The 24,295-nt window shown below is 42.0% G+C and overlaps 1 protein-coding gene and 1 non-coding gene across 3 annotated transcripts in view; one reads left to right on the top strand and one right to left on the bottom strand.

Annotated features, from left to right (window-relative positions):
• Positions 7,240-7,311, bottom strand: TRNAD-GUC. The gene has a single exon. It is a non-coding gene; the product is annotated as a tRNA-Asp (tRNA).
• The window catches only part of LTA4H (leukotriene A4 hydrolase), a 32,254-nt gene continuing 15,623 nt past the window's right edge, over positions 7,665-24,295 (top strand). Inside the window, exons 1-6 of one of the 2 annotated variants that reach the window (XM_005680471.3) lie at positions 7,665-7,959; positions 12,971-13,101; positions 14,900-15,020; positions 17,259-17,327; positions 20,099-20,203; positions 21,182-21,234. In XM_005680471.3, the coding sequence (XP_005680528.1) occupies positions 7,801-7,959; positions 12,971-13,101; positions 14,900-15,020; positions 17,259-17,327; positions 20,099-20,203; positions 21,182-21,234 (638 nt within the window). In that variant the 5' untranslated portion in view covers positions 7,665-7,800. The remainder of the gene's footprint in view (positions 7,960-12,970; positions 13,102-14,899; positions 15,021-17,258; positions 17,328-20,098; positions 20,204-21,181; positions 21,235-24,295) is intronic. The other variant, XM_013963989.2, reaches the window with a different exon arrangement.

The following is a 24,295-nucleotide window of genomic DNA, read 5'->3' as shown; positions in this document are numbered from 1 at the left end:
TGAACATATAGTGTATGTATGTCAATGCTACTCAGAGAATAATATACTTACGAGAGGTGTGCTTTTAAGAATGGAGAGTTTGCTTTAAGAAAAGTGTTTTTGAAGTGTTTACCATTAGCAAGCGGGTGGTAAGGGCACTCCCTGTTGCAAGCAAACACTCTGCCTTTTGATATCACAGGACGAGGAAGGGCTCAGAGGGCAGTGAGCCCTTTTTGCTCCAGAGTCAACACAGATCAACACACCGAATGCAAGGATGCCTGGAGCCTCATATGAAATCTCATTCATTCATTCATTTACACAGGTATTTATTCACACTACACACATGCTCAGAGAGAGAAAATACACCATCTGGGACTTAAGTAAACAGACATTTATACACAAGGTGGGAGGTGCTGTGCTGGGGGTGACAATAGGGTGTGAAAGGAGTATTGACTGGAGGGTTCAGGGCTGTCAGCTCCAAGAGGAGGGGTCTTGCCAAGTTTGATTAACTCTGGAAATGAGCTTCCTTGACTTCCAAAGTATCCTTTGAGCCTGTAATATGTGCATGAGTCACCTGGGGAATCTTGTGAGATGCAGAGTCTTATCCTGTAGGTGGGAGTCCGGGGTGTTGTGGAGCGGTGGAGTGGTGGCTGAGGTCTGTTGGTGCCGGAACCACTGTGTGAGTTAGGAGGGTGACCAGCAGTGACTCTCCAGCTCCAGCCCAGGCACAGCTTGACAATCTATCTTTTTCAGGCTGGTCCCTCTGAGGGCACAAGCAGAGAAACAAAAGATGGATCTAGGTGGGAGACCAGCTCCCTGGCGAGGTTCTCCAGACCCTGCCTGCCAGTCAGCCATGTGAGGGCCCTCCTCTGCCCCCTAGGTCTCTTCCTCTTTTCCCTCCAGTCTGGGTCTGGGCAGGAGTCTAAGGGAATCTCTTTCCCTTAAGGAACCAGTCAGTCCTAAAGGAAACCAACCGTGAATATTGATTGGAAGGACTGAAGAAGAAGCACCAATACTTCGGCCACTTGATGCAAAGAGCTGACTCAGCGGAAAAGACTTGATGCTGGGAAAGATTGAGGGAGGAGGAGAAGCAGGCAACAGAGGATGAGATGGTTGGATGGCATCACCACCTCAATGGACATGAGTTTGAGCAAATTCTGGGAGACAGTGAAGGACAGGGAAGCCTGTCATGCTGCAGTCTATGGGGTCACAAAGAGTCTGGACACAACTGAGCGACTGAACAATAACAAGGGAACAGGTGGTTGTGATGCCCTTCACATCCTGCCAGTGAGTGAGAAAATCGAGGAAATGATTTCAGCCACCTTTAGCTCCCAAAAGAAGGGCCCTGCCATGGAGCAATGGAGGTGGGTGGGCTGGAGGTGGAGGGGGTGGGGGTAGGGGTGGGGGTAGGGTAGAGGCCTCCAGCTCCAGGGAGAGCAGAGGTCTCCAGCAAGGTGTATTCAGCACTGCTGAAGCAGAGCAGGCGGAGGTGAGACTGCAGGGCTCCCGTGCTAGGGAGCTTCATAGAAACAAAAGTCACAGAAGGCTATTTCTGGTTCCATTTGCATATTTGAGTTCTGGTGATAATATAGATATTAAAATATCTACAAATAATCTTTTTTAATAAATAGGTAGTATGTTCACATATATCAAAATTCAAAGGCTTAACTGGTTACTTGGGCTTCCCTGGTGGCTTGATGGTAAAGAATCTGGCTGGATTGTAGGAGACCTGGGTTCAATCCCTGGGTTGGGAAGATTCCCTGGAGAAGAGAACGGCTGTTCACTCCAGTATTCTGCCTGGAGAATTCCATGGACAGAGGAGCTTGGCAGGCTAGTCCATGGGGTCGCAAAGAGTCAGACACAACTGAACGACTTTCACTTTAACAGGTTACTTGTTTGAAATACCTACCTCTCACCTCTGTTTTTTAGCCATCTCATTTCCCTCCCTCGTAGCAAACCATGCTATGAGTTTTTTGAGATGCTTCCAGAATACAAGCAAATTTTACCTATATTCTCCTTCCCCTTTTATATAAAAAGAGGCAGTCATCCATAATCTTATTCTGTCAGACTCCCTGATCACGCCCAACCCCTTATCTTTTCAGCTATGAACTTTGATTTCAACTGCCCGTGGCTCCCCAGGAACTCCCGTCCCCTGTCTCTGCCTCTTCATGGTCTCACACCTCTTGCGTCTGTTCCTTGCTTCACTAAACCACACCTAGGCCACATCTACCAAAAAGTAGAGAACATCTAGAGCAAACATTGATGGGAACTTGAAGGCTTTTAAACAGGGTAGTGAGATGATTAGAAAAAATGTTGCAGCAGAAAACACAAGATAGAAGAAGAAAGCCTATCTTGATCACTTTTTTCAAACTTATGTAATAGCTCAAAATAAGTGGTAACAAATGGATGGACAAGGGTAAGTGTCTGGGGCAAAACTGAAAAACTCATCCAACTGAAACAAGGTGTCTTGGTAAAGACTGAATTCCCAGGAGATGACAGAAAACCCAAAATAACTGTCTTGAAGCAGAATTTTATTGCTCTTTCAGGGAAAAGAATCTAGTCCACAGGGGCCTTCCATGATCACCAGACAACTGGCTACTTACAACCCACGCTTTCAACCCCTTCTATGCTGCAGCTCCACCACCTTCAAGAACGGTTCCAACCTCATGATACAATATGACAGAGTGCCAGACAAGTCTGCATTCCACATAACAGAATTTAAAGAGTGCTTTTTTAAAAGTCTTTGTTAAGGACACTTTCTTAAAGTCGTAATTGACAATTCTGCCAGAACTTAGTTACATGGCCATGACTTCAAAGAAGGCTAGAAAATGCAGTCTTCTGAGAGGCCATGTGTCCAGCTAAACATTGAGGGTTTTACCACTTAAAGATGAAAAGAAATATATATATTGGGGAATGGCTAATGTTCTCTATGTGTCAGATGTATAATCTTGAGAGGAAAGAAGCAAGGCAAACTGTTAAGGAGTGTGTGCAGCGTTGAATTAACTTTGAGAATTCTCTACTCCCAGAATTTTTCTTTCCAATACTTTGGCCACCTGATGCAAAGAGCCGACTCATTGGAAAAGACCCTGATGCTGGAAAAGATTGAGGGCAAGAGAAGAGGGTGGCAGAGGATGAGATGGTTAGATAGCATCACTGACTCAGTGGACGTGAGTTTGAGCAAACTCAGGGAGAGAGTGAAGGACAGGGAAGCCTGGCGTGTTGTAGTTCATGTGGTCCCAATTTAGCGACTAAATAACAACAACCAGGTAGAGTCATAGAGCAGCAGAGATGAAATACCTACTGTTTGTAATGCTCTGTAAATATGTGTGCATTTCTTTTCATAGAACTTTACATTAATCATCCTTTTCATCCTTAGTAAAATCTCCTTTTGATGGGAGTTTGGGATTAGCAGAGGCAAACTATTATATGTAAGATGGATAAACAACAAAGTCCTACTGTTTAGCACAGGGAACTATATCCAAAGTCCTGTGACAAATCATAATGGAAAAGAATATGAAAAAATATATATATACACATATATACATATATGTGTGTGTATACATATAACTGAGTCACTTTGCTGTACAGAAGAAATTAACACAACATTGTTAGTCAACTGTCAGTTCAGTTCAGTTGCTCAGTCGTGTCCGACTCTGCAGCACGCCAGGCCTCCCTGTCCATCGCCAACTCCCAGAGTTTACCCAAACTCATATCCATTGAGTCGGTGATGCTATCCAACCATCTCATTCTCTGTCGTCCCCTTCTCCTCCTGTCCTCAATCTCTCCCAGCATCAGCGTCTTTTCAAATGAGTCAGCTCTCTGCATCAGGTGGTCAAAATATTGGAGTTTCAGCTTCAATATCAGTCCTTCCAATGAACACCCAGGACTGATCTCCTTTAGGATGGACTGGTTGGATCTCCTTGCAGTCTAAGGGACTCTTAAGAGTCTTCTCGAATACTACAGTTCAAAAGCATCAATTCTTTGGTGCTCAGCTTTCTTTATAGTCCAACTCTTACATCCATACATGACTACTGGAAAAAACATAGCCTTGACTAGATGGACCTTTGTGGGCAAAGTAATGTCTCTGCTTTTTAATATGCTGTCTAGGTTGGTCATGACTTTCCTTCTAAGGAGTAAGCGTCTTTAAATTTCATGGCTGCAATCACCATCTGCAGTGATTTTGGAGCCCCCCAAAATAAAGTCTGACACTGTTTCCACTGTTTCCCCATCTATTTGCCATGAAGTGATGGGACCAGATGACTTCAATAAAATTAAAAAATATAAAATTAGGACTTCCCTGGTGGTTCAGGGGTTAAGAATCTGCCTTGCAATGCAAGCAATACTGATACAATCCTTGATCTGGGAAGACCCCACATGCTGCAGAGCAACTAAGCCCAGGTGCCACAACTGTTGAGCCTGTGCTCTAGAGCCTGAAAGCCACACTACTGAAGTCTCCTTGCTTAGAGCCTGTGCTCTGCAACAAGAGAAGCCACCACAGTGAGAAGCCGGGACACTGCAACGAACAGCAGCCCCTGCTCACTGCGACTGGAGAAAGCTTGCATGCAGCAACAAACACCTCCCACAGTCAAAAAATAAAATAAACCTTAAAATATATATATATATATATATATATATAATGTAAATCTCCTGTTGCATATACACCCTCATAGTATCCTCATTTTAGAAAAGCAATGGAAAGCTTCATTTAAAAAACTCAATCCATCGTTAGATATGAATGATACTCCTATTTGTGAATTGCTATTATTGTACACTTTATATTTAGGTGTCTGTGGGTATCATAGAAAACAATTATATTTGTCTTTTGATTAATCTATTAATCTGTTTGAGGGGTTCATATGTGGTTGTCTGTGGATATCTCTTCTTGAACACAGAGGCATAAACTCTGTGCGTTCCTGGTGATTAATAATGGAAGATGATGATATTGACATTTTCTTAGTAAAACAAACTATCCTTTCTCCACTGGGAAGATAATTTGATTGTATATTCTTTTGCTAAATCAATTCTAGTGCATTGTATTTGTTACTCTAGATTTGGTGACACCAGGAACACTTTTTAGGCCTCAAAATGCGTTCGCAAATGCCAATCATGCCATGGATTCTTAGGCTCTATGGAGTTAGGATTTATGCATGTGTAAGGTATTGGATTTCATAGTTTGAGAGGTTTCATTTTGTTTTCCTTTGGCTTGCAGGGGCCAACACAAGGATACCCTACTGAATAGCCTCTCTATCTGTGGCTGGGGCCAAATTTAATTGCTAGATCACTTTGATACAGATCGGAGAGATGTAGTGCTCTCCAACTGCTCAATTCAGCTTCTCTAGAAATCCTTTCACCTTTAAACATGTTAAAGTTTCCCTCTCTCTAAAGACAAAACAACGTTTTCTCAGCACAATACTCCTATACTCCTTCCTATTCCTCATTTTTCTTCCCTTCTCACATTGGCCACAGGTCTCGAGAGAGCAGCCTCTGTTCTATTTCCCCTCTACTCTTTTTATTGCTCAGTTGCTGCTCTCTGTCATCCACCTTCAACTAAACCACAAAAGTCAACAAAACCACCATCTTCCTACCTCCATCCCATTGCCAAATTCAAGGAAGACTTTTTACTTCCTATTGTAATGGCCCTCTAGGCTGTATTTGACATTGCTGGTTGGTTCTTTTTAGTTTATTTCATGAGTTCCTTTTATTCTAGCACCACCATCCCCCACCTTTCAAAAAATGCAACTTTATTGAAGTATAATTGACAAATAAAATGTTAAGATATTGAAAGTGTGCGCGTGGTGATTTGGTATACATATACACCGTGAAAGGATTCCTCCTATCCTCTAGCTTTTTTCCTTAAATTCTGGCATGCTCCAAGCTTCCCAGCTGTTTTCACTGCTCTTTTTACACATGATCCCTGGGCCGAGTTTACTCACTGTCATAGTTTCACTCATCACATGATGATACTCTCATATCTACCTGAACCTTCCCCAGAATGTTTCAAGGATGCCTCCACTCTGACTCCCATGCACTCTCAAACTCCATTTGTCCCAAGTTAAACTTACATCTTTCCCACTTAAGTCTGTCCTCTTCCCATAGTCTCTACTTCTGGTTAACGACTACCCAACCACTGAAACCTAGAATCTGACAAATCATCTTAGGCTCCTTCTTAATGTGACACCACTTATCTCTCTTAAGTATTCCTTCCATTCTTTCCTCTCCATCTCTACTTATTAGATACCTATGTCAGGCCCCCAGCATCTTCTTCCTGAACTATTTATTTTAGCAGCAGAAGTGAAGTGAAAGTCACTCAGTGGTGTTCCACTTTTTGTGACCCCATGGACTGTAGCCCCCAGGTTCCTTTGTCCATTGAATTCTCCAGGCAAGAATACTAGAGTTGGTTGCCATGCCCTTCTCCAGGGGATCTTCCCAACTCAGGGATTGAACCCAGGTCTCCCACATTGCAGGCGGATTCTTTACCATCTGAGTCACCAGGGAAGCCTGGCCATTTCCAAATCTCCTGACTCTGGTTTTGATGCCTCATCCCCATTTTCTGGGGCTTCCCTGGTGGCTCTGACTGTTAGGACTCTACCTGAAATGCAGGAAGTCCAGGTTCAATCCCTGGGTAGGGAAGCTCGCCTGGCGAAAGGCATGGCAACCCACTCCAGCATTCTTACCTGGACAATCCCATGGACAGAGGAGTCTGAGGGGCTACAGTCCATGGGGTCGTAAAGAGTCAGATAGGAGACTAACACACACACAGTCATTCTCTGAATGCTACCAGTGTTCCTTTAATAACATGAGTCTGACCATGTCATTCCCTTGCTTAAAATTCTTCTGTGAGTACTCCATTCATGCATTCAAGATTAAAGGTCCAGCTGTTCAAAGTCCTTCGAGACACATTCTTCTCCAATTTTCCCAGTTTCAACTCTGAGGTTTCATTTTTTAGGCAAGTCATCCTTCAACCCCTCCTCACATTCAGTATGCCCCACTTCTGTATCCCCTATGCACCCACTGCACACTTTTATCATAGAATTCTCTCACTACAGTATACTGAGGTAATCGTTCTAAGATTCTAAGATGAGAATGTGGTTTATTTTCATTTTGATCTCTAGGGCCTGGAAATGTACATACGAGGTTGCTGACATGGAAAGCAGACACAAAACGGTTTTAAAATATAAACCTTGATGTTGACTCTCTTTCACGGTAGCCTTTGAAATGTTTGCCTGAACCCTGCAAAGAAAAAAGAAAAAACTTCAATGCCTCCCCGTCGGGGAATCGAACCCCGGTCTCCCGCGTGACAGGCGGGGATACTCACCACTATACTAACGAGGAATTGCATGAGAAGCCTACCTCTGACAGTTCCCTTATCTCTTTTTACCCCGCCCCTCTCATGACCCACAATCATCAGTAGGCCTGGCATTTCTTCTACTGCTATTGCAACTTCCATTGAAGTTGAATGGAACTAAAATAAAAGCCTTCACTTATTTCCATCTGCTTACCCTTCCTCTAACTTCCATTCCCCTCCTTTTCTCCCCTCCTCCCACTTTGGGAGAAATATCGATCCACTTCTACACCCCTTGACACACACACACACTCCCAGAGAGCAAAGCGCACGCCTTGTCGCACTGCACCATGGGACTTGTAGTTCCACCAATGCCACACCCTACTCTTTGCTGACTTCAAAGAACTTCCTTTCCCAGCGGACGCCGCGAATTCCTCCTCCTCTCTTTACCTCACTCTCCCTTTCTCTCGCGCTCAGCGGAGTAGTCTGGTTGCTGAGAGCTGGGGTGCAGGTCGCGTGCATCGGGACTCCTCACAGCCATGCCCGAGGTAGTGGATACGTGCTCCTTGGCCTCCCCGGCGTCCGTCTGCCAGACCAAACACCTGCACCTGCGTTGCAGCATCGACTTTACTCGCCGGGTACTGACCGGGACCGCCGCGCTCACCGTCCAGTCCCAGGAGGACAATCTGCGCAGCCTGGTACGGTGGGACATGCTCCCGGGTGCCCGCCTCTCCCTGGCTACACGTCTCCCGTCTTTCACCCCGCTTCGGCCCCTTCCTCGTGCCTGCCCCCCGCCGGCTTCACGCATCCGTAGATGCTCCTCCGCAGCCCACAACCCTTGTTGTACACCTCCTCTTGAGCCTCCACTCATTTCTCAGTGCCCAGTCTTCAGCCCCCTACGCATCCATCCCATACCAATCCCTCCCAACCCAACTGGAGTCTCTGCACTCCTTCGTTACCCACTTTGTATACCTGCCTTCTCCTGCACTGCTTTCCCCCAAAGCCTCCTTCGCAGTTCCTGGGCACATCCTGGTGCCCATTCCACGCCCCGCTCCTCACCCAGCCCTCAAGATTCATCTTAGCAGGAATTCTCCTTTCCCCGCTAATCCTAGCTCCCAGCGCTAAAGCCGCCCCCTGTAGTCTCCCCATTTCCTCGGCCTGGAGCCCAGAACTCCCTCCTCAGGCCCCAGAATTCTTCCAGTCCCCAGCCCACTTTCCTCAGTCCACACCCTCAGCTAAGTCTCAGGCCCTCTGTCCTGCAGATTCTCAGTCCCACCTCTCCCTCCCAGGCCCCTTTATTTCAACCTGCAGATCTACAGGATATGACCGATTACCATCTCCCTGCCAGTTCTAAAACCCCCTAGAATTCCGAGCCCTGCTGTAATACTTTCAGTCTCTGTTTTATAACTCCAGGTGCGGCTGTCTCCGATTCATGGTTCCTCCTACCTTTGCTTCTTATCACCCTTCTCTGAGAATAATTTAAGGAGGGGTGGGACATTCAAGCTTTGATTAATAGTTGGTTCCCAGCAGCAAGTAATATTGCACTTTCTTAGAAAATAAGGACTTCTCCAAGCTCTCTAGCCACCAGAATGATGAAAAACTTGATTGGCTTTGTGAAGTGTTATTATTTTATCTGTACAACATAGCCTATTTTCAGTGTTCTTACTCAAGCTGTCTGATAATATTTGAATTTCAAAGATAAGGATTTTTACAAAAAAGAGGAACAAGAAAACTAGCCACATATATTGCATAGTGTGGTGATAGCTACTGCTGCTGCTGCTGCTAAGTTGCTTCAGTCGTGTCCGACTCTGTGCGACCCCATAGATGGCAGCCCACCAGGCTCAGCCGTCCTTGGGATTCTCCAGGCAAGAACACTGGAGTGGATTGCCATTTCCTTGTCCAATGCATGAAAGTGAAAAGTGAAAGGGAAGTCGCTCAGCCGTGTCCGACTCCCCGAGACCCCATGGACTGCAGCTCACCAGGCTCCTCCATCCATGGGATTTTCCAGGGAAGAGCACTGGAGTGGGTTGCCATTGCCTTGTCCAGGTGATAGCCACTACAGCCCAGCAATAAGCAACAGAGAAGGTATATTGTAAGCTTGATAGGGGGAAATCTGTGGGATCCACTAACTGGGTTTATTAGTAAGTTTAGATAAGAGTTGGTGGCTTTTATGACTTTTACCTGCTTGAGTAATAGACCTGTATTTTGAGTTCATTGATATGAATCAATAAAGCTCCTAAACTTCTTACTTTGTTATTTAACATTTTCCTAGACTAATTCTGGTTTGAAAAACCGGTGGACTCCTCTATGTATTGTAGTCCCCAGAAGTACTATAAAGAAATAAATAAATCAAAGATCTTATAAGCAAGATCACAACTATTTCCTTATAGGCTGTACTTTGTCTGCTTGAAATGCCAGGCTGTCATTTATTTTTGCAGACAGCTTTGCCCAGGCAGGATTGGCTGAACTGAAGTCCTCTTTCAAAGCAATCTCTCCTTTTAGTAAAAGAAAGTGAATTTTGATAGTTTGTCACTGCTTAATATGACCTTGCACTCCTATTTATAAAAATTAAACCTTTACCTCTGTTGCCTGAGTAAGCTAGAGTTAGGACGCTTAAATTTTATGTCTGTTCAAAGTTCCAGTCTAAAAGCCTGCCTGTTCTTTTGCATTCTGCAAATTTCAAGAGAAGATTTTTAGATTGCTAATTCCAACTAGCCAACTATCCAGTTTCCTTTGTTTTTCCTTCTTATTTCTATTTTTGATCAATTGCTTAATAACACTTATCAAAGAAATTTGAAGGGGAATTTCTTAAGTAATTTGGTAATGCTAGCTGAGGTTGGGACTTGAGATACACAGCTTAAACATTGCATTTCCTATTTTCTCTTGGTCCAGGACTTGTTTCATGCATTAATGGGCACCTGCTGTTTCTCTGGCACTGTGTTAAACCCTGGGAATGCAAGCCTAAGTAACATTCTTTTTCTTTTGAAGAGCCCTCAGTCTAATGGATAAAACAAAACCTTGTAATGTGGCACAGTAAGTGCTGCTGGAGAAAGCTGGGCCAGCTGCTGTAACAAACACAGAGGATACTGAAAAGGTTTCACAGAAAAATAGTTAAAACAGTCTTCTGATTCAGAACAGACTTGAAAAGTTTAGGCAATACAGAAAATAGAATATGTTCCACTGGGAAATGACCCAAATGATTCACCCTTATGGATATAGTGAAGTGAAAGTCACTTAGTTGTGTTCGACTCTTTGTGACCCTGTGGACTGTAGAGTCCATGGAATTCTCCAGGCCAGAATACTGGAGTGGGTAGCCTTTCCCTTCTCCAGGGGATCTTCCCAACCCAGGGCTTGAACCCAGGTCTCCCATATTGCAGGCAGATTCTTTACCAACTGAGCCACCAGGGAAACCTTTATGGTTATAAAAGTAGTATAAACATAAGTAGTTTATATACATAAGATACTCCCATCAAGTTTTTACAACAAATCAGATATTCAGAAACAAGTACTGGAATATGAGCAAAGGAGTACCTTTATTATTCTTAAGCTATAAAATCCAGTATTTCTGAATATTCAAGAGTGGGAAGATAATTTAATTTAGAGTAAGGGCAACCATTGAGGGACTCCCCAGAAATAGGGAGTACTCCAAAAGAAATAATAATTGCCCATTGGAAGGAAAACTGATGATACTCATAACAAATTTGGCTGCTCTTAAAAAACAAAGAAAAAGAAAGGGAAAAGATAATAAAACCAGGATGGAAATTTCTTCCCAGCCAAAAACTCTTGATTCTAGATAAGAGTAAAATTGTTGAAATTTCCTCAACTTATCACCCAGTTAACTGATCCAAAAGAGAGGGGACTGGAAAGTGACTGTTTCTTGGCAGTCTAACTCCCCATGCTATTCTAGGCCAGATTGCAAGGGAAAGATGTCAGAGGTAGGAAGGTTAGATAGTGAGCAGTTCTGAAAGTCCACAGGGCCTGACCTAGGGTGGTGGTAGAAGGAAAAAAAAAAAAGTATGAGGACAGTGTGAAAGAAAAATTTGTTAATTGGCTATGTGGGATTGGGAAGTGGGACCAACTGGATTATTTGAATGTTTCAAACCTTGGGTAAGTTGAGGAGTTCCATCAATGGACTAGAGACAACAGGAGAGAAAGCAAACTTAGGGTACAGAAGGGTGGCTTTTTAAAAATCTTTAGGAGCCTACTGAATATGAGATGCTATTTCCCATGGAAATGTTAACCAGGCAGTTAGAGATACCTGCTGAAGTCCTGGGGAGGGGAGGCAGCTGCGAAAGAGATGGGTAGTCACCTGTACAGAGGTTCCAGGTGAAGATGTGAGAATGAGCAAGAACTAAGGGCTGAAGAATACGGTAAGTAAGCTGAAAGCCCAAGGCTAGTGCATGGGGACATATCTAGATTTTGTAGTTAGAAAGGATGGGGAGGAAAAAAGTATTAGACAAAGAGGAGAATCATTGATGTGTGAATTCAAAGCAGCCAAGGAAAGGGCTTCAAACAGATGGTACAGTCCACTGGGGCCATTAGCAGCAGAGTCCAGGCTACTGAACAGAAAAGACCTATTGATCAGGAGGACTGCCCTTCTTGTGGCACAAAAACTAGAAGTCAGACTGAAGAGGAGAAAGGGAGGATAGATTGATGAGAAAGTAGAAATAGCAGCCATAGATAACCCTTGGAGTTTAAGGAAGGAAGGAGAAAAGTAGAATAGTTATCAGAGAGGGCAGAGGATTGAGTGAAGTTTTAAAATTAATACGGGAAGCTGGAAGCTTTAAGTTGTTTGGAAACAGGCTTGTGGCATAGGAAGATTGAAAATTCTAGAACAAGAGATTAGTTGAGAGATAATGAAAGGGTATGGGTTCTAGAGCTTAGATAGAGGAATATCGGGATGGAAAATCCTCAGACACTTGTTGCCACTCCCTTCCTGCCCAAAGCAGATAATCTGCCTGGCAAGTAGATATGCACTCCCAATCTCCCAGTAGCGGGGGTCCCCAACTTCCGGGGTCTAATGCCTGATAATCTGAGGTAGAGCTGATATAATAATAATAAAGTACACAATAAATGTAATGTGCATGAATCATCCTGAAACCATCCCCACCAACCCCCCTGGTCCATGGAAAAATTGTCTTCTGTGAAACCAGTCCCTGGTGCCAAGAAGGCTGGAGACCACTGCTCTGTAGGGCCATTTGGTCAGAGTTGCCGTAACCGGGTTGGACTTCTCTAGACACACAAAGCAGTGATGTACAGTCTGCTTATTTGCCTAATAAGCACCAAGATTTGTTTTAATTTTGGGATCTATGAAAGTAGTACAGAGCAGTAGGACGATATGAATTGTAGGAAGAAATACAAGGTAATATATATTGAGGAGTCATGATGAAAGACAAGTTATAGATGAGATTTTTCATAGTAGAGAAGTTTTAGGAGACAGAAGCAAAGGCATTTTCATTTAGATCTGACTCTTACTTAAAGCCAGGGCTTCCCCGGTAGCTCAGACGGTAGAGGGGAAGTTTAGAGAAGGTGGATTGGGACCTGTGCTAACTGCCAACTCCTTCAATTCCTGTCTTTCACTCTGTATCTTACTCTGTCTTAAAGCAACTAGTTCCAATCTGAAACTGTAGTAAGGCTGTAACTATCATTTAGTTTTTCCAGTGCATAAAACAATTTTCCTATCATCTAAAAATACTGATTTATTTCTAGATTCTGGATACAAAGGACCTCACAATAGAAAAAGTGGTCATCAATGGACAAGAAGTCAAATATACTCTTGGAGAAAGACAAAGTTACAAGGGATCACCAATCGAAATCTCTCTTCCTATTGCTCTGTGCAAGTATGGATATTCTCATCTTTCTCTTTTATGGCTAAATAAGGGGAATATGTATTTTTATTTTAGTTTTTTTTTCATTTCCTATTTTTAGTTTGTGTGTATGTAGTAGTTGGTACACTCCTCCTACCAATCTGCTGTTCAGATCGAAGCTTATAGTGAGAATTATATATTCCTAAGATACTAAAGAAATTCACTGTATAAAATACTCAAAAATAGGACTTGATAACTGTTACTTCTTCACTCATCATGTTAGTAATACCTAGAGTGATGGTGGGAATGCCTTAAGGAAGCATTTCAGGGTCACCTGGGAAGCTCTTACAAGCTGTGTATTTTTCACCTCCTCGCTGGAGGCTGGCCAGTTTTATTAATGGAATAACAATGACAAACACGTAACCATTTCTATGTACTAATCTTGGGATAAGTGCTGTAGATGTATTCTTTCTTATAATCCCTGTAGTAACCCTTTGTGGCATGATCTACATTATACAAAGGGTTACTATAAGGGTTTGGGCTTCCCAGGTGGCCCTAGTGGTAAAGAACCTGCCTGCTTATGCAGGAGATGTAAGAGATGTAGGTTCGATCCCTGGGATGAAAAGATCCCTTGGAGGAGGGCATGGCAACCCACTCCAGTATTCTTGCTTGGAGAATCACATGGACAGAGGAGCCTGGTGGGCTACAGTCCATGGGTCACAAAGGGACATGACTGAAGTAACTTAGCACGCATGCGCTATAAGGATTAAAGACTACATCTACAGTGCTTATCCCAAGATTAGTATGTAGAAATGGTTAGGTGAAATGGTTATGTGTTTGTCATTGTTATTCGATTAATAAAAGTGACAAATGAGGAAAGGGAACCTCAGAGAGAGAAGGTAACTTGTTCAAGAAAGTTAGCCAGAGCTGTCATATTGGGACTATATCCCACTCCTTGGTATATTGGGGAGGGAATAAATGGTGGAAAACCATTGGCCTAGAACAAAGTCAATCTAATCCCACCTGGTAGCAGCCAGTGTTTTCATATCTTCTCTTCCCATTTAAGAAAAAGAAGGGAAACACACATAATTTGTGAGGTATGTCATTAACCATATTCCACAGATGAAGCAACTATGGCATAGGAAGGTCAAATAATTTGCTCAAGTTCATAGCTCAGCCAAGTTCACAGTCAGTGGTAGAGTCAGGACTCAAGCGCAGCCACTGGTCTCCAGGGCTCCTGCTGTTTCTTCATTAACAATGCTGCTCAATCTATCTGGGTGAAGGACCCAGTTTTTGTTAGTTCCAGTCCACCACAGGCTAATACTTGTGTAAAATGCAGTAAAAACTAATTACTAGGAAGAAGAGATTAAATACAAACACATGCTTTTATCATAGATTTAACAGACATGAACATTTACTCTCAAGTTCTTGACTTAACTCTTCCAGCAACAGTTTGCAAACTAGCACTGCCCTGTGCTATGCTCTGCCACCCCTGCAGTGGTCGTCAGCATTCCAAAGTTATTTCTTCTACCTTCCCACCACTGTAAAAGATTACCTGGTATCACAGAAAAAAAGCTGGGGTATTCACCTAGTATTAGTTCCTCTTACATCTTCATAAGCAGTTACCATGTAGAAAAAAAGACTCACAGGCTGACATTCAGGTAAGAGCATGCAAGGCAAACATTCCTAGAAGTTACTCTCAAGCAGTAATGAGACCTCATAAAATTCTGTTTATATTATTTGGTGTATATCATGTTGTTTATGTATTATGAATTAAAATTTTAGTTAGATTGAATTGTATACTACTAATGTATTTGTTCCTTTCATACAGAAATCAAGAAATTGTTATAGAGATTTCTTTCGAGACATCTCCAAAATCTTCTGCTCTTCAGTGGCTCACTCCTGAACAAACTTCTGGGAAAGAGCACCCCTATCTCTTTAGTCAGTGCCAGGTAAAAAGGACTTGGGATGGTTTGTTATTCCCAGCTCATGCAACTGACTGAAGCAAAGTGGACAGTGGTCTTACAGATACTGGGGTCTTACCTAAGATAGTATTTCATCTTATAAAGACTACGTACATTTTCATTTATCTCTCTCACCATTAATACATTTGTATATTACTTTTAAAAAAAACTTCCTTTCATTTGAAATATGTCTAGCTAGGCTGGACTATCTAGGTCATATTATTAATATATTCATATCCTCAACACCTACCATAGAACTTGGCATAGAGTGGGCACTCAATAAATGGTCTTAAAATGAAAGGAAAACACTGCTAAACAGAATATGTACTGGTTATGAAAACTGCTTAACAATAAAGGGAAGGATCAGATTTCCCATTCCTCTCGAGATACCATTGTCCAGAGATAACAACTGAGTTGGTCTGTAGCCTTTCCAGATTTTTCTTACACATTTACAAATGTACACATTATGTATATATATTAATGTACCATTAAGATGATATGATTTAGACTATATCTATTTTCTGTTTAAAAACTAAAAATAAAGAACATACTTAGAGATAGTCTGTCATAAGAATGATACGTGTCAAACTCCTGAAAGAAACAAAACTAATTCTTTTAGCAATCAAATAGTTTACAATGAAAAAAATTTACTTCATTAAACATTGACTATATTTCTAAGCATTGTGTAAGGTACTCTGCATATTTAATCCTTTAAATATTCCTCTGTGTAAGGCACTATGCTAGGCTCACATTTGAAAACAGGTCTGTCAGAAAGGAAGCAATGCTGGCAACGTTTACTTTTTATTGCCAATTGAAGTTTTATTTTTTGTCTAAGAAACCCTCAGTTCACTACTCTGGAAGAGATACCATGTTCTAGGCAAGAATGTACCAATTATACACTCCATCTCTTATCTGATTTTCATCAGTAATTGTTACGAAATGTCCGTAAAGATCTGTGAGTCACAAGAATGTGAATTTTGAACATTCTATTCCATTTCTTGTTGGAAGCAGTTTTCGAAATGGAGGAAAGCGATTTCAGTTAAATTACTACAGTTGATAGGAAGCACATAGACATGATTTTGTTTGATGAGTTTGCTTATAGCTGTTCTCTATGCATATTTTCCTGGGTTTGGTCTTATCCAGTGAAATACACATAAACCTCACCCCTGGCATTGTGGAGTCACATAACCAGGGACCTTTAAGGAAGCCTGAATACATGGTCTTAGAACCTTGTTTGGGGAGAGCAGACTATCTGGTTCTTCTATTCTACTTAATCCAACTAGAGGTGAGGTCACTTGGACTCCTGTATCTTTGGGGAATCTATTAGATCTGAAGTAAAAAGAGCTGGTGTCTGGAGGATAGAAGGAAGTTTGCAGAGGTGTGAAGTATGTCTGGGATTTGTAACAACCTCCTAGAGAGAGGTGAGTGTCAGTGTCCCTTCCAGCTCAGTGAGGCTGGGTTCCCTTTGCTCACCAGCAATAGGTGCAGACTTATCTGACAACAGGCCAGAGTATGAAATAGTAGGTACCCTGGCCATTCTTCTTGATGGAATTGATCATTTTGACAGATGGATGCGGAAGCAAAGAAATGCTTTACCTGTTAGGTGAATGAATATGTCTAGATGGTGTTAAAAGAGACTTCTTTCTCCCTCCTGTCTTCCTAGTGTTTGCTTTCAAGGCTTGCCACAAGATCAAAATGTCAAGACCTTAACCACATTGTCCAAGCTGTGTTTCTCAGGAAACTGGCATCCCATTAGACTGTCATAATTAACCAAAAGAAAGTGGGTTTTGTGTTGAAATAAGTATAAGAATTTGAACAGGTTTCTTTATTCTGGGTCTCTGCAGAGCCTTCAGAAAGCCAGCATTCCTGGTGACTCTCCCAGACAGGCATGTAACATGCCATGGTCCTCAAATTTACTTCACTAAAGAGCCCTTTTTCGACAGGGTTCCTAACAACTTCTCACTGGGCGCTACTATTGCCCAGGAATCATTGTTTAACGTTGCTTCATGCTCCAGCTGAAATGTGAGGGTGGGGCATACATTAAAAGGGGAAATTAGATTTTTTTATCCACAGATCTCCTTTTGCTACTTGAAAAGAACTGAAGAAATGTGAGACATTTTTACTTTTAAAAAGAACGGATCTAAGACCAATGCTGCAATTGTAATGACTTCTTAATGACTTATGAGTCAGGGAAATAGCTGTTTCTTTTTTCCCTCTCTCTCCCAGGCTATCCACTGTAGAGCTATTCTTCCTTGCCAGGACACTCCTTCTGTGAAATTAACCTACAGCGCAGAGGTAACTATTACTGAAAGTATTAGCTGAATTAATTGTTCTGTATGAGTATTTTGATAGGGACTACATTAAATCTATAGATTGCTTTGGGTAGTATGGATGTTTTAGCAATATTAATTCTTCCAATTCATGAACACAGATTATGTTTCCAAAATGAACCACATAAGTCAATAATGATAAGCAGAGATAATAATGTTCTTTTAGCTAGCAATAGTTTACTTATTAAATTCTGCCTGAAATATGTTAGAAAAATGGATCTCATTTTGAACCTCTGTTCCAAAGGCAGTTTCAAACATAAATGTGGAAAAGGGAAATGAGTATCATTCTGGTTTTTAAAAGAATTCAGAGGCTTTCCTGGTGGATCAGTGGTGAAGAACCAACCTGCCAGTACAGGGTTCGATCCCTGCTCCAGGAAGATCCCACATGCCACAGAGCGCCTAGGCCCGTGTGCCACAACTATTGAGCCTGTCTCTAGAGCCGGGAGCTGCAGCTAGACCAATGCTCTGCAGCAAGAGAAGCCACGGCAGTGAAAAGCCCGCATACTGCAATGAACAGTAACCCCCTCTTGCTGCAACTAGAAAAAAAAAACCTATGCAGCAACCATGACCAAGTGCAGCCAAAAATAAATAAAATAACATATACAAAAAAAGAATTCTAGGCCTAAAATCAAGAATTTGGGAGCAACTCTTTTCAACTTTGAAAAAATTTGTAGGGTTAAATGCTCTATAAATGTGCTTTGTGCATATCACTTCAGTCGTGTCCTACTCTTTGCAACCCCATGGACCATAGCCCACCAGGCTCCTCTGTCTGTGGGATTTCCCAGGGAGGAATACTGGAATGGGTTGTCATTTCCTCCTCCAGGGGGTTTTCCCGACCCAAGGATCAAGCCCACATCCCTTCTGTCTCCTGCATTGCTGGTGAATTCTTTACCACTAGCACCACCTGGGAACTAGCCATGTAAATATCTATCTAGGAAAAAAAAAAAAAAATCTATCTAGGTATCCTGATGGGCGTATATTACAGACTTATTTGTATGCATTTCCAACTTATTCTTGTAGGTACTACTAACCCTTTTACGAAAAGGTGGACTATAATTAATAAATACTATCCCAGAGGCTAGACTTACTCAGACCAGGCAAATGGAACTGAGGACCATCTAGTATTTATGGAAACTTCTTGATTCCCACATTGTCCTACCACCAAAGCACCCTGAGCATAACGCTGCAGAAACTACAGTTGGAGGCCAAGAATCCCAGGATCTGGGATCTTCTCCACCACTGAATAACTGCATGACCTTGGGCAAGTCTTGTGACCTCACCACCTCAGCTTTCTCATCTGGATGACGTATCACTGCCTAAATGAAGGGAGGAAGTGGAACCACAGTAGTGTCTAGGCTTTTAGCTCCAGGATCTGTGGCTATAGCAGTGCTGGTTCTGGAGCTCCTGATTCTGTGCTCGCTGCAGTAACAGCTTTGAGGGCTGGGCCAGGGTTCGATCCCTAGGTAGGGAAGATCCCCTGAAGAAGGGAATGGTAACCCACTTCAGCTTTCTTGCCTGGAGAATCCTATGGACAGAGAAGGCTGGTGGGCTGCAGTTCACAGGGTCACAAAGAGTCAGACACAACTGAGCGACTAACATTACTACGTGCAGACAGAACAAGAAAGTCCAGAATTGTTGGAATGGATGCTTGCTAAGTCACTAATACTCAGGGGATGGTCCTTTATTCTGGCATTCACTAGAAGTAGCACTTTCAGAATCATGGAGCTGGGGTACACACATCAATGACCATAGGTTTGCTCCATAAGGATCTTCTCCATACAAGGTTCCAGAGAAAATTATTTCACCTTTCTCAGCAATAAGCTTAAGTTCCTCACACTCAAGACCCTTAAAAAGTAGAATGTGGGACTTCCCTGGTGACACAGTGGATAAGAATCCACCTGGCAGTGCAGGGGTCACGGGTTCGATCTCTGGTCAGGGAAGAGTCCACATGCCACGCAGCAGCTAAGCCTGTGCCACGGCTACTGAGCCTGCATGCTGCAGCTGTGAAAGCCTGCCCGCCTGGAGCCTGTGCTGCACAACCAGGGACGCCACTGCAATGAGAATCCTGCACCCCGCAACTAGAATGGAGAGCAGCCCCACTTGACGTAACTAGAGAACGCCTGGCACAGCCGAAAATACATAAATTAAGATATTTTAAAAGTAGAATTTTGTAACTCTTAAGTTTATGTTTTAAATGTTAAAATTTTCAGAACTGTATTCTCTGTTCTAAAGTGAGTATAACATCCTTTTGAATCTCCTGAGGGTATAGAGGGGATCAGGCCTGGTGCCTGCCATTGCCAGGTGTGGTCAAAAAATTATTAACATAATAAAAGTAAATGATTAAAATAAATAATGTACGTTCTTTATAAGTAACATAAATTTAGGTTATTTAGTCCTCGCAACAATTCTATGAAGTATGACCTTCGTTGATTTAGGAAATGGAGGCTCAGGAGGATTATTTACCCAAGTCCATGCAGTTAGTAAATGGTGGAGCTGGGATTTTAATCTGGTTTCTGCCAAATGCTTTCAATATGAATAGGTGAATGAATAGGTGGATATTTCACATTCATTTTAAAAGAAGCCAGTTTTACATATTGCTAATTCTGTTTATAAAACTGATAACAAATGGCTGTATTGGGTTCATAGTCTACTGGATCAAGAGTCAAGAAGGCGGAAGAGGTTATTTTACATAGAACATTTTATTTATAACTGGTAATGACTTTTCTTCTCGATTAGGTGTCTGTCCCCAAAGAACTGGTGGCACTTATGAGTGCCATTCGTGACGGAGAAGCACCTGACCCAGAAGACCCGAGCAGGAAAATTTACAGATTCAGCCAAAAAGTAAGATCTTAGGGTCTAGATTTTGTGTTTTAGTTGGTGGTGAACTCCAAATAGCTTCTTCCCATTTGGAAAGCAAAATGGCTTTTGAAATATTTCAGAGTTTAGAATGCAGCTTCTGCCTTTTTTCTTTTGCTCTTTTGAAATATTTAGTTCTGCTTGCAACATTGTATTGAAGAAAGAAGCTGCTGGGAGGGTATGGTAGGGGTGTGCCTGATGCCATTTTTGCTCATCTCAGTCAGTAGCAGTTTTCTTGTTTCTCAGTTACTTTGACCTGCCCTGGTACCGAACTGTGGGTATGTATTGGCATAGTGTTCACAGATGGAAGAGCTATCTTAGACCAAAAATCCGTTACAGTCCTTTAAGTTACAATTCCTAGGTAGCTGGTAGTTTGACTTCTTTCTTTGACTCTTAATGAATTGTGTGTGTTGTCTCTGTGTGTGTGTACATTAATGCTTTTAAAAACCATCCTCCTTAGCAGAACTTGTAATTGAATCACAGTGGACAATTTTGTCCCCACACCAGCTTCTGGGATTCCAAAACCTTTAGCTGGATTATTTTGTGTCTCTCAAATATGCCAGGAGTGATTTCAAAAAAGCAATTTAAAACGAAATTTTTTAATTCAAGAAGAAAGGACCAAACAAAGAGGAAAGCATAGTTGCCTTCTTCTATGTTAATTTTTGTGAAATGCTTAAGATGTACCTTGTAATACTGTGCAGATATTTTTCACATTTCAGAAGCTTTCCTTCCTTTCCCAAAAGGGAAATAGATGTTTTGAAAGTTTTTATATTATAATTTTGAACTGCTAGACCCCTACCCCTCAAAAATGGGAACCACTTGAGAAGTACCAAAAGAAAGCAATCTACACTAATGTTTGGAGATTTGAAAGGAAACTTTCTTTTGAATATGAATTGCCTTATTCTGCTAACATTCTAGATCACTAATTCGAGCATGTGCTGTGTGTCTTGTTTGCCCCTTCAGGTTCCAATCCCCTGCTACCTGATTGCTTTGGTTGTTGGAGCTTTAGAAAGCAGGTGAGCTTTGGAACAAATTTTGAAGTATACACAAAGATCAAACCTTAGGTGTCTTGACTCCCTGTCAGGATTTATTGTTAGATCACTTTTGTGTTTCCCAAGATAATAAGCTGACAGCTCTAGAAATATTCAAATCTAATCATGAAATGTAAATCACGAATTAATTTTAAATTAAAAGATCTTTACCAGTCACCCCTTGGACTTTCCAAGTATTAGAGAATGAGCATACTCTTACTGTTAATCTGGTGTCTAAAACAAGTTTAAACAAGTCAATCCTCATAACCTCCATTTTTTCATCTTTCAAATTACGACATCCCCCTTCCTACCTCATTGGGTGATTATGTGCAATAAATGAGATAAACTATTTTAAAGCTCTTGGAAGCCTATGAATATTACAGAAATATAAGATATTTTGTTAAAGTTTTATCAGCAGCTGCTGCTGCTGCTAAGTTGCTTCAGTTGTGTCCGACTCTGTGCGACCCCGTAGACGGCAGCCCACCAGGCTCCCCTGTCCCTGGGATTCCTCAGGCAAGAACACTGGAGTGGGTTGCCATTTCCTTCTCCAGTGCCTGAAAGTGAAAAGTGAAAGTGAAGTCTCTCAGTCATGTCTGACTCTTCGCTACCCCATGGACTGCAGCCTACCAGGCTCCTCCGCCCATGGGATTTTCCAGGCAAGAGTGCTGGAGTGGGTTGCCATTGCCTTCTCCATACCAGCAGCTGGAGTGCCCTTTTGTTAATTTCTTGTTTGTTTTTCTTTCTAAACAACTGAAAACTAAAAATGGCTGTATAGTAATCACATTCTTCAAATTGCCAGAAATGTGGGCATGTTGGACATGTCAAGCAAACACAGCTTCTGGTCCAGCTCTCGAAGTTAACTATGAACATCCCTGGGTAGCTCACTTCTCAGGTTGAGCATCTGTGAGCATCAGGATGAATACTCACCAAGACATACTCACATCTCACTTCAGAGGCTGCTGAAGGTTTTGGGGTTTTATCTTCGTCACCTAAAACCTAGAAATAATCATATGTACTTCAAAGGATTTTTGTGAGGATTGATAGACCCAACATGTGTAAAGCTCCTGACATATAGGAGGCACTCGCTAAATAATAATCATCATTGTCATAGCAGTTGCCAATTAGCAGGTCTCATTACGTACCAGCTCCAATGCATCAGGCTTCCCTTGTGGCTCAGCTGGTAAAGAATCTGCCTGCACTGCGGGAGAGCTGGGTTCAATCCCTGGGCTGGGAAGATCCCCTGGAGAAGGGAAAGGCTACCCCCTCCAGTGTTCTGACCTGGAGAGTTCCATGGACTGTATTGTCCATGGGTTCACAGAGTCAGACACGACTCAGCGACTTTCATTTTCGCTTTCCAGTGCATCATCCTCTTGAATCCTCACAACTCTGTGAAATGAATACAATTACTCTTTCTCATTTTACCAATAAAAAAACTCAGTGAGTTTAAATAACTGGCTTAGAGTAGCATAGCTAGAAAATATCAGAGCTGGGATCCATTCTAGGCCATCTGATGTTGGAGCCCCTGTAGCTTAGAACTTTGCTGTCTGGAGGAGCAGCCACTAACCACATGAGGCTTGATGTGCTGAAAGTGTAAACCACACACTGGATTTCTAAAGACTTAATATGAAAAAAAAAGAATGCAAAATATTTTACTGACAATCTTTTATGCTGATTATATGTCAAATGATAATATTTTTGATATATTGGGTTAAACAAAATATAGTATTAAAATCAATTTCACCCTCTTCATCTTGCTTTTAAAAAAAAATGTGGCTACTAGACAATTTAAAATTACGCACGTGGCTCACATTTGCAGCTCTCATTAATTTATACTACATAGCCCTTGTTACCATTTCTACTCACAGTGGTCTATAGACCAATAGCTTTGGCATCTCCTGGGAGTTAGTTAGAAATGCAAGGACTTCCCTGGTGGTCCAGTGGCTAAGACTCCCATTTTCCCAATGCAGGGGGCCGGGGTTCAATCCCTGGTTGAGGAACTAGATCCCACATGTTGCAACTATGGCCTAGCACAGCCAAATAAATAAATATTTTTAAAAAGGAGAAAGAAATACAAGTCCTTGAGTACTATCCCAGACCTACTACATCAAGCTTTGTATTTGCACAAGCTCTCCAAATAACTGTAAGCACATTGATGTCTGAGAGGCACTGCCCTAGAATCCACTGCCTTTCTGGGGAAGAATATCAAGGCAAAGTCTTATTGTTTGGGATTTGCATTGCATACAATTTTCAAGATGAAATTTAGATGAAAAAAATGTTTTTTGAGTTCTAGTCCTGTATGTGATATATAGTTATATTTGTTTCTTCCTTTTATTTAAATTGTGGTTTTAAAAGAGAAACTCAAAATTACAATAACTAGCTTTAATATATAGTTCAGTAGTCACTTGTGTCGTTATGAAACAAATCTCCGAAACTTTTTCATCTTGAAAAATTGAACCTCTGTACTCTTTAAACAACAGCTCCATTTCCACCTCCTTCCAGTCCCTGGTAACCACTGTTCTGTTTTCTGTTTCACTGAGTTTGACTGGTTTAGACACCTCATAAAAGGAATCATAGAGTATGTGTCCATCAGTAACTGCCTTATTGCACCATGTTACAGCATTTGACAGTATTTCCTTCTCTGTCTATTCTATAAAAGCGATCAACCTTTAAGTGCATAACAGAGTTTACATCCACTCCTATTCTAGAATAATCTCTTATTGAGCCGTGACTAGATTTCTACAGTTGTAAGAGTGAGGGAAGAAACTAGATCCCTAAGGGTCTTACTTGAGCCAGTGAGCTAACCTTTGGGGGCACGTAACGTCTAGGTTTTCACGTGGCTCAAGCTGCTCCCCTTTATAGACAAGCAGATTTACTGCCGCATGTACAACAGGAGGTTTGTACCTCAGAAAGACCACTTAGCCTCACCCCCTTCCCATAAGCACATGGTAAATCATACTCCTGTCAGGATTTGTGTGCAGACACTTTAAATCTTTCCTAGAACCAGGTGAGTAATTTGGCCTGAATTTCATTTTTATTGAGCCTTTTC

The sequence above is a fragment of the Capra hircus genome, chromosome 5 (assembly GCF_001704415.2).
Source record: "Capra hircus breed San Clemente chromosome 5, ASM170441v1, whole genome shotgun sequence".
NCBI classification, from domain to species: Eukaryota; Metazoa; Chordata; class Mammalia; order Artiodactyla; family Bovidae; genus Capra; species Capra hircus.
Note: the sequence above shows the minus strand (reverse complement) of the source record. Positions and strands in the feature narration are given on the sequence as shown.